At 43.1% G+C, this 11,421-nt stretch overlaps 1 protein-coding gene across 1 annotated transcript in view; it reads left to right on the forward strand.

Moving 5' to 3' along the window:
• Positions 1 to 9,717: 9,717 nt before the first annotated feature.
• The window catches only part of HHIPL2 (HHIP like 2), a 61,161-nt gene continuing 59,457 nt past the window's right edge, over positions 9,718 to 11,421 (forward strand). The window contains exons 1-2 of the mRNA XM_068233457.1: positions 9,718 to 9,987; positions 10,223 to 10,435. Coding sequence (XP_068089558.1) covers positions 9,718 to 9,987; positions 10,223 to 10,435 — 483 coding nt within the window. The remainder of the gene's footprint in view (positions 9,988 to 10,222; positions 10,436 to 11,421) is intronic.

Here is an 11,421-nt window from a genome sequence, read left to right on the forward strand (position 1 = left end):
GAAGTACCTTCAATATTAAGTAGCTAGAGGTGCTCCCAAGTATTAGGTAGCTAAAGGATCCTCAGTATTAAGTAGCTAGAGGTGCCCCTAACTGAAGGGAGATCTCATCAGTGGAATGCAAAGAGCTGCGTGAGTAACCTCTCATTTGCACTCTCACTAGCTCTCTGCATAGGGAAGGAGGGAGGTAGGCACTCAGGGAGGGGAGTGGGCCGCCTTTCCATCATCAGGCGCCTGTAGGCACATACCTACAGTGCCTTATGGTAAATCTGGCGCTGTACTGTAGTGCTACAGTAACTGTACATAGTTATTGTGAGGAGTCTTAAAATGCCCTGTTTTACATGCTGGTGGCTTCTCATGTTTGGACTGCTCTGGATTACTACTGTCCACCAACAGATGGCTCTCTATATGCCTCATAATTGTCTACAACTGTAAGGCCTTACAGGTTATGTTCTCAATCAGTCTCTATGCCTCAATCAATTGCCACGGCTCTGAGCCTGGCCCTCGGTCTTCACCTATAGACAAGGCCCCGTGTGAACAGGACACGTTATTTGTCTCCTGACTATGGTTACCCCCAGGTCTTAACGTGCAAGGCATACAGACTGAAGTGGAGAGGACAATAACCCACCAGAACCCCACTGAGGCAAGTAACACAGTTCAATAGTTCATAAGTATCAGGACTATTACCTTGATTCAGGAGGATGAGGCCCTCAGCGTTGAATGCCAGTAATGACAGATGTTTCAGGAACTGGCAGTGAATGGTCCAGGCAGTTTGTGAGAGAGTTCATGCAAGGTCCACATGCAGGGTTATTCAAGCAACAAGCAAGGATTAGTCCAGGTATAACTAGAGTGTCCAGCAACAAGCAATGGTCAGTCCGGGTAGCATGCAAGAGTATCCAGTTAGGCTAGGTCCACACTAGGCACGGTTGCAGGACGGGCACTGCAGTCCGGGATCAGGGGAAGTACCACCAGACTGCAAACTGATCCGTTTTCATAAAAACTGCATCAGTTTTGCATCAGTTTCCGTTCAGTTTTTTACCCCAAAACACGGACAGAAAACGTCTCTGTCATTAGGAAGGTAGTGGGAGGATTTTTTGGGCCAATAATAAAGTTCAGGCTATCCGTTTTTTCATCCGTTTTTGGTGCTATTTTGCCTGTGGAGATGGAGTTGCGTTTTCTCATTGCTTTTCACTACCCCTGCGTGTATCAGGGTCCTGATCCGTTGCGTGAAAATGCAGCAGATCCGGACCTTCCGTTCAGGTTTTGAGAACGGGTCCCTGCAAACGCAGACGGATCAGTTTTTTTCTTGAGTGAGGACGGCTGCTATTTTTAACATTAGTATCTGGGACTCCGTTTTTCATCAGGGCTGAAAAACACAGCCACGGATACGTTTCCGGACCTAGTGTGGACTAGCCCTTAACAAGCAGAGGTCGGTCCAGGTGGCAGGCAAGGAAATCCAGTTAACAAGCAGAGGTCGGTCCAGGCGGCAGGCAAGAGTATCCAGTTAATAGGTAGAGGTCAGTCCAGGCAGCAGGCAAGAGTATCCAATAACAGGCAGAGGTCAATCCAGGCAGCAAACAAGAGTGTCCAGGAATCAAAGCAAGGATTAATAACAGCAGACAAGAATGGTCAAATACAAGCCAAGGTCGAGATCCATTCAACAATGTGAGTTTGCACCCAGCAACTAGCCACAGCTATGCTTATCACGGGCGATGACTGGGAGCACTCTGCAGGCTTAAATACAACTTTCATCCAATCAGTGGCCGGCCACAATCCGCAAATCCAATCACACAGCGGTACACCTACCTAGTTGTCAGTTGTAAAGTCAGCTGACACCGTGCTGTCAGCTGACCGTGGTCAGCTGGCTATTGTTTACATCTGATGTCAGGAAGTGAAAAAAACGAACCGCTCTGCAAAAGCTATTTCACCCGGAAATGAATAAATACAAGGGGCTTGATTCACAAAGCCGTTATCACGGCTGTGAAAAAGTGCTATGCGCGTTTTTGCTCGAAAAACGGCTATTGCGTGCAAAAATTCACGTTTGCGCGATAATGCACATTTTTGCATGTTAATGTTTGCGTGATAACGTGAATTTATTGCGCCAACGTGGAACGTTAATGGGCGAAAAATTCGCATTATTGCGGGAAGGCAAATTATTTTAGCGCGATAACCGTTTTCACGTGAAATTTCACGCGAAGTACTTTTCACAGCGTGATAACAGTTATCACTGCTTTGTGAAGCAAGCCCAATGTATTTATTCATGAAACCGCTGGGGAAATCGCTATACAAACTGCTTTTTCAAGTGCTTTGCAATTTCCCTATACCTTCCATTGAGCAAAAACGCTCAGAAAATGGTACAGGCAGCGCTCACATTTGAATACTCTCATAGGGAATCATTGCACAAGTGCTTTTAGGGCGATTTTTGAAATTGCCGGTGCCTAAAGAGAACCTGAGGTGGTTTTGAAGAATATTATCTGCATATAGAGGCTGGATCTGCCTATACAGCCCAGCCTCTGTTGCTATCCCAAACCCCACTAAGATCGCCCTGCACTCTGCAATCCCTCATAAATCACAGCAACGCTGCTGACAAACAGCTTGTCAGAGCTGGCTGTGTTTATCGCTATAGTGTCAGTCTGCTGCTCTCCCCGCCTCCTGCAGAACTCCAGGCCCCCTCTGCATCCCTTCCCTCCCTGCTGATTGGAGGGAAGGGACGGGGGCAGGGATCGGAGCTATGCAAGAGGCGGGGGAGCAGCTGAGACTGACACTACAGATGTAAACACAGCCTCACAGCACGGCTGTGATTTATGAGGGATTGCAGAGTGCAGGGGGACCTTGGTGGGGTTTGGGATAGCAACAGAGGATGGGCTGTATAGGCAGATCCAGCCTCTGTATGCAGATAACATTCTTTAAACACACCTCGGGTTCTCTTTAAAAAAAAAATGCAAAATGCCCTTGGAGTGAACAATCACTTAGGGCTCTATTACATCTGAAATTGGTGACGGATCAATGCATGTGCTTTGATATGTGCATTTTTATGCATTTTTATATGTGTTGTGGTGCGTTGCATTTTACCGCAATGAGTATGCGTTCTTAATGCGTTTTTAACCCTTCACAGCACATAGGAAAATGCAGGTGATATTATTATTTTTTGATTTTAAACTGTAACTGCGTGCGTTGAAACGTTTTGTAGCCATCCTGTCAACATGGCTATACAGTACCTGTACAAAGTATATTCTCTGTGCAATCATATTGCTGGTATTTGTGGTTCTATAAAATCAGATCTGAAACAGTTAATTGCTAAATCGTTTGAATGTGTTTGCAATTTTCCCTTCTACATCTCGGTGTAGAATTCCTCTCACCAATAGGAGAGCAGCTTTTATGCTGTGGAGATTTTGTAGCCAATGGGAGAAAGTCTTAGCTCAGAGAACAGGGGATGTGCTAGAAACTACGCTGAGCGGAGCTAGTAAAAAAGGGCGCACAGGGATAGTGGACAAAAAGGGCGCCGCCATAGACTGCAATGCAAAATATCGGCTATTCGGCGCCCGACAGGAAAAATGGGCACCCGAGAAATAGCGGTTACAGGGATCGTGGTAACAAAACTTTTCGTTTACAGGATAAGGTTTATAACAAATATCGTTTACAAGTTCATTTTGACTTTGTGTTATACTTATTTTTTCGTTTTTAAATTTCGCTTATATGAGGTTTACGTATTTTTTTCATTTTAAAATTTCGCTTACAAAACTATAACAACCAAATTTTCGTTTACACTTCTTTTATCATTTAAAATTCGTTTTCATATGTATAATGCTTAAATACCGTTTCTCAACCTGATTGTATTACAAATACTTTGTTTTTACACTTATAATGTGTTGATTATAGTTACTAAAATATCGCCTTTAATATTACTGTTATTTTAAGATTTCTAATGCATACGTGATTGTAAGGCTATCTATTGTATTGTGTATATATATATATATATATATATATATATATATATATATATATATATATACACCTTTTTCTACTTATAATATTATTAATGTATACGTGATTTTAAGGCTAGCTATTCTATTACAAATATATACATAATTTTATTCATGTTATTTGTAGTGAAATCTTTTAAGGATTAAATATATTATTGTTTATATGTGTTTAGCGTATTTGTGCGGTGGGGATGGTTAGTTTTAGGCACCACCGGGGGGGGGGGGGGGGGGTCTTAGGTTTAGGCACCACTAGGGGGGTCTTAGGTTTAGGCACCACCAGGGGGGTCTTAGGTTTAGGCACCACCAGGGGATCTTAGGTTTAGGCACCACCAGGGGGGGTCTTAGGTTTAGGCACCACCAGGGGAGTCTTAGGTTTAGGCACCACCAGGGGGGTCTTAGGTTTAGGCACCACCAGGGGGGTCTTAGGTTTAGGCACCACCAGGGGGGTCTAGGGGTTAGGGAGGGATAGGTACAGGGAGGGTTAGGTATAGTTACAGTGCAATATACACCACCAGGGGGGTGGTTAGGTTTAGGCACCACCAGGGGGGTGGTTAGTTTTAGGCACCACTAGGGGGGTCTTAGGTTTAGGCACCACCAGGGGGGTCTTAGGTTTAGGCACCACCAGGGGAGTCTTAGGTTTAGGCACCACCAGGGGGGTCTTAGGTTTAGGCACCACCAGGGGAGTATTAGGTTTAGGCACTACCAGGGGAGTATTAGGTTTAGGCACCACCAGGGGAGTCTTAGGTTTAGGCACCACCAGGGGGGTCTTAGGTTTAGGCACCACCAGGGGGGTCTAGGGGTTAGGGATAGGTACAGGGAGGGCTCTGTATGAGAGTAAGGTTAGCTATAGTTACAGTACAATATATGTAATATATACAATTTATTACATTATGTGTATTTACACAAAGGGGGTTCTAGGTGTTAGGGATAAGGAGAGATATCTGTGACCCTAAAGTTAGGTATAATTGCAGTAAAATTCCTGTAAAGTCTACCATTCTACTACTATGCTTAATACATGTGTAAATATCGTTTTTGTTATAGACGCTATTTGACGTTTATTTCAGAATTCGTTTGCTGTTATAGACGGTATTTTGCCATTCCATTTCCGTTTATTTGACCTATTTAGCACTACATTATCCTTTATAACCTCTTAAACGAAAAATATGGTTTTGCATTCAAACTTACAATTTCGGCTACACCCCGCGCCATTTTTTCCAGGCGCCCTTTTTTGATACACGCACAGTGAGCATGCAGCAGAGAGAACTGTGTGGAGGCCTGAAGGAGAGAACTAGAGGAGAACTGTCTGTAGAGAGATCTGAGGGATTACACCATATTCCACGTGCAGAACTGAGCTGTCTGTGAGGTGAAGTTCTTTCTCTACAGTGTCCTGTGACTTCATCCTTTTTAAAGAGGAGTGTTTACAGATCCCTGACTGTTTCTTCCTGTCTCATCTGAAGGAACTATTCACAAGGCCAGCTTTCAGTGAGTGGTTTTCTGTGTATTGTAACTTTCACATAATCAGGACTCCCAGGGTCTTAGGCAAACACAGTTTGTAGTGGGTACTAGAGACTGAACTGTATATTGGCCTAACAATCTGTAGTGAGGTGTCAAGGCCTATCTAAAGAGGATTATTCATACATTACTAATAATCCAATTTATGTCATCTTCCTGCTGCTGCTCTCCTGAGTAGAGCTTTACCCTAAACCATTGTGGATTACAAATACTGTTTTATATATGAGCTCCAACTGCTGGCCTGCTGATTAGACTAACATTGGCCAATGTTTAGGGAAATAAGCTTAAATATTTATCTGAGTTTGATTATAACAGACCGTTTATACATTTGTCATTTAATGTGCACTTAATGATATACTGTGATTTGTGGGATTTGACATCTCTGGATTTTCAGGTGCTTCTTTGGGCCAAACCCTTTCCAGAGACTTTGGAGGGGTCATTCTCTATTGCATTCCTTTGCAAGCGACTGTTGGTATTCCATTATTGCCATAACTGTGAGTTCAGATGCTATGACCTATCTGTTACATTAGAACATATTGCTAGAAGGTAAATTGTTAATTTTATCTTTATTACTGGGTCTCCGGCTCCAATTAAATGGCTTAGCATTATACTGCTGGTTTATGTGTATCACTGGAGGTTGTGGGTGTCACCGGAGTTGGACAAGAGCAGGTCCCATCTAACACAGCTACACCTATGGGTGCGCTACAGTTTTAAAAATGCATGCCCTTCACGGAGCTTGCATTTTACATTGACTTTCATTGTAACACGGAACAAAAGCGTTGGACGTGTTAAAGCTCCGGGGGAAGCAGGAAAAAAAGGGCGCCAGCGGCTAGAGGACGAAAAGGCGCCGCCATAGACTCTAATGCAAATATCGTTAATTCGGCGAAAAAAGGGCGCGCGAGAAATATCGTTAACAACATTAGAACATTAAAGTTTTTGAAGTATATTATCGTTTTAGAAGCTTGCAACGTTATAGTTTTTATCATATTTATTTGTTTGTATGTACAAACCTACACTGGGGCACCACCTGTACCTTGTATGTACAGATTTTAGGTTATCGTTCCTATGTGTAAAAGGGTGTTTCTGCCGGGGGAGTGGTTAAAGTTAGGCACCACCCGGGAGGGTTAGGGTTAGGCAGCACCCAGTGAGCGGCTAGGGTTAGGCAACACCGGGTGGGGGGTAGAGTTAGGCACAACCAGGGGCAGGGGAGGACTGGGACCTTTTGGCCTGGGGGGAAACACATACTAGAGGCCCATTATCATGGCAGCCCCAGCCCAAATGACATAACACACGCACCCCATGTCGTATATGCCAGTAGTCACGTGGAGTGCCAATGTGGAAATACAGAAAGAACACTCTAGGGACAGCGTGACAGTTAAAGTACAGGCATGAAGGGGGGGGGGGGGTTATCTGTATTGCAGTCCCACATCAGACAGGCTACTTGCCTGTAATTTGACTCCTGTCCCTGCCAGTCTCTCACACAAGTCAGAAAGCAACCCTCACCAGGATTGCACTTTTACTTAGCTTTCCTGTATGACAAGAAGACACAGCCAGCCAGCACTAGGGGAAGAGGGAAACAAAGGTGAATGAGGGAGAGCTGGTGCCCACCAAAGTGTGTCTGAGTGTTTTTCAAATCGACAGTGATTTGAAAAGCGCTTGGCTAATGTTACCCTATGACGGTGTTCTCATAGCAACATTGTGATTTTTTCAAAATCACAAACACACTGCATGTAGCATTTTTTGGAGCAATTCATTAAAAAATCGCTCTGAAAATCGCCTCACAAAATCACACTCACAAATTGCTAGTGATTGCTATTGTGATTTTTGCATATACAAGCCCAGAGAGAGGAGGAGTGGAGAAAAATTGAGAATAGCCTGAGATGGAGCAGAGAGCTTATCTGTATTGCATTCCCACATGACACAGAGGCTACTTGCCTGTAATAGGATTCCTGTCCCTGCCGGTCTCTCACACAAGTCTGAAAAGCAGCCCTCCTGGAGTCTAGGGACTGTCAAAAACTTTTCAACTTGTATAACACCTTATCCACAAATGCAGTCATCATAACATAGGGGAGAGACCAGACAGATGTTTGCCCACGGACCCTCCAGGCAAGCTCTGCATCATGCTGTGTATATTTACCAGCTTGCCTGTCCTCTGATTGCACTTTTATCAGCTAGCTTCAAGCTTCACATTGCTTTACAACAACAAACCTGAATACACCAGACCGGACCTAAATCACTGAATGAAAGGCGGCCTGGGGGGAGATTGCCCCCCTTCCCCCCTGGCCAGTCCACCCCTGACCAGGGGGGTGCATACCTCCCAAATTTTTGAGATAAGAAAGAGGGACACTAAAGCTACTCACCTCCCACACCTCTTACCACTCCCATGACACACCTCTAGTGACGCATACCATAAACTTTTCATATGAAAAATATGAATATTCAAACCACACTGGTCTTTTCTATCCTGTTTCATTTTTCTTCATATTAACATTTAAAAATAAGAAATATATAAATTTAAAAGAAGGGAATAAAGTTTAAAGTCAATTAACCATTTAAGCCTTCTGGACGTAGAGGCTACATCCAGAAGGCCATGTGCGCTCCCGCGGCCTAGCGCACGCGTGCACATGCGCTTCCGGCCGAGGATCGTTAGCCCAGGAATCAATGAATCGGGACATGGTGCCTGATTATTGATTCCTTTCCCCGGCAGAAAAAGCGACCGCTTCTCTTGGAAGCCTCTCTTTTTTTACCTCTTATGTCCCCCTACGTACATGTTACGCTTAGAGTGACGTCATGTAAACAAACTCAAGGTTGCCATCTTGTGGCCAAAAAGTAAAACTATATCTACATGTAAAAAAATAAATAAAAAATAAACACATATTTACATAAAAAAATTACTATTTACATCCCACCCTCCCAAAAATACCCAAATAAAATGTTTACAAAAAAAAAATACAATAAAAAAAAAAAACACGTAAATATTTACCTAAGGGTCTAAACTTTTTAAATACCCAGGTAAAGATGAAATATTTCAATTTTTTTTTTTTTATTATAAGCTTGTAAATAGTGATGGATGCAAAATGGAAAAAATGCACTTTTATTTCCAAATAAAATGTTGTCGCCATACATTGTGATAGGGACATAATTTAAATGGTGTAATAACCGGGACAAATGGGCAAATACAGTACGTGGGTTTTAATTATGGAGGCATGTATTATTTTAAAACTATAATGTCCGAAAACTGAGAAATAATGATTTGTTTCCTTTTTTTTCTTATTCTTCCTGTTAAAATGCATTTACAGTAAAGTAGCTCTTAGTAAAATGTACCACAGAAAGAAAGCCTAATTGGTGGTGGAAAAAACAAGATATAGATCAGTTCAATGTGATAAGTAGTGATAAAGCACTTTTTTCAGTAGAAAAATGAATATATTTACACAGATCTGTACATCAGTCCTGAAAGAGGGATAAATGAGGGAGAAAGAAGGACAGCGGGACATTGCTCCCAAAAGAGGGACTGTCCCTCAAAAAGAGGGACAGTTGGGAGCAATGTGGGATGGTTAGGGTTAGGCACCACTGGGGGGGTGGTTAGGGTTAGGCACCACCAGAGGAGCAGTTATTTTTAGGTACCACCAAGGGAGTGTTCTGTGTGCAAGTAGGGTTGGGTTAAGCTGTATTGTTGAATTGCGTTACGATTTTTAACGTTAATATATTTTCGCTATCAACTCTCGTCTGTTTTAAAAGCGCATTTATTGTTAACCAATTTAGTTAACAATGTTTATCGTTATTCAGATTAGTGGCGAAGAAAAACACGGTATAGATCATATCAGTGTTATAAGTAGTGATAAAGTTATTGGCAAATGAATGGGAGGAGCACTGAAATGTGAAAATTGCTCTGGTCCATAAGGGGAACACCACATGTAGTGGTCAAGGGGTTAATAAAGACAATTTAATAATGTCATCAAATTTCTATTTCTACTTCCCAATGGTGCATTTTACAGATCAGTCCCAAGTTCCATGAATTAGCCGTGTACCATAAATCCCTCTGCAGAACGCTCTGCAACCTTGGTGATAACTTCTGTCCAGTTTTAAAACTTTACACATTACACTGGAGATGATTGAAATATATGTCGAGCAGCAGCTACATGAAGACATAAAACAAGTCAAACTATAGCTGTGAAGTGTTAATCTTCAGGTCTCTTCTAAAGTCAAGGAACATTTCTCTGGAAGAATGATACAGGGCATTTCAGGTGTTTCCAATTATTGCCACCGGTGCTCAGAACGCTTGTGCGCCTCAGAAAGCTTTGAAATAGACAGAAGTTCTGCAGCCTTGTGTGAAGAATATCCCGAGTACGCAAGAGGACCTAGAGGAGCAAAGAGTGAGAATGTGCACACAAGCAAGGCATCACCATGGAGTTGTAGCAAGAAGGATACTGATGAGCAGAAAAGTGCTGGGGAAAGATGTAAAGAAGGGAAATCGAGAAGGAAGAGCAGTTATGAAGTTTGAGGACCTGTGGGGGAGTTCTCAAGGCTGGAAGAAGGCTGAGCACACACAGGTTTATAAGTGGGGTTTATAAGTGGTGGCCACAGCATGTGAGCACCAGACCTCTCTGAAGATGACATCAGCTCTAGGATGCTCCTGGTTGTTGTGGCCAAAATGGCAAGATGGGACCTTCCTGAGTGTGATCTCCCTCAATGTGATCTTCCTCCTGCCCACCTTAATCCTTTTCTTTCAGACAAGTGTGTCAGGTCACCCACAGTGCCTGGATTCTGGTCCCCCATTCAAGCCCCCCGTACACTTGGAATTTTGCACCCTGTATCAGGATTTTGGATGCTGCGACCAGGAAAAGGACAACTTTATCGCAGAGAGGTACTGGACCATCATGGACAACTTTGACTATAATGACCTGGAGCTGTGTGGAGATTATGTCAAAGACATTGTTTGTCAGGTAAGTGTTGTTATTTGTAAAAGCTCTTTTCAACCCAGAAGTAATATTTCAGTTATGAATATAATTTTGGAAGGTTGGACCAGCTACCTTTTTGGGTACCACAGACGTGAGATCTCTTTTGCAAATAAAACAAAATCATAAAACTGGTCCATAGCCTTCTCAACAATTTATCAGAGGACAATTTTTAAAAAATATACCATAATATTTAGAATTAATTTTGAAATGCAGAATCTGTTATTTTTCCAATTTTAACTACTCTTTGTGTAAGCCTTAACTCAGGACTCTGGATATTGCAGTGCAGGGTCCATTACTATCAAAAAGATGAGGACCCGGAAAAGGAACTTAAAGGAATACTGTAAGTCTGTAAAAAAAATGACTTTTACTCACCCGAGCTCCCCTCAGCCCCCTGCAGCTGAACGGTGCCCTCCCCGTGTCCCTCCGATGCGCCTGGACTCGCCGGCGGCCACTTCTGGTTTGGCCGTGACCGGCAGACAGGCTGGGAACGCGGCTGATTATCCGCGTCCCCGGCCGCAATAGCGCCCTCTATAATGCGATTGCGGCCGGGAACGCCCAAACCGGTAGTGGCCGCCGGCGAGTCCAGGCGCATCGGAGGGACACGGGGAGGGCACCGTTCAGCTGCAGGGGGCTGAGGGGAGCCCCGGGTGAGTAAAAGTCATTTTTTTTTAGCAGACTTAAGTATTCCTTTAATGTTCCCACCATACTTTTTGACATTCATTAAATGTAACTCAACTTTTAAGCAGTGTTCACACTCATCCATGTAATTTCTGCCTCTTTTCACTCATGCAAATTTGCATTTAGTGATTATGGGGGAAGGGGGTTGTCTTACTTTTCCATTTTGATTTGGCACTTTTTTGCATGCTTTGCATGCAATTTTTCAGATTGCGCTTTTTTTCTGTGTTCCAACTAAGCTAATTTACATGGCAATGTGTCTAATTAACTTCAAAATTGGATGTGATTAAAATGTA

The sequence above is a fragment of the Hyperolius riggenbachi genome, chromosome 4, assembly GCF_040937935.1.
Source record: "Hyperolius riggenbachi isolate aHypRig1 chromosome 4, aHypRig1.pri, whole genome shotgun sequence".
In the NCBI taxonomy this organism is placed as follows: Eukaryota; Metazoa; Chordata; class Amphibia; order Anura; family Hyperoliidae; genus Hyperolius; species Hyperolius riggenbachi.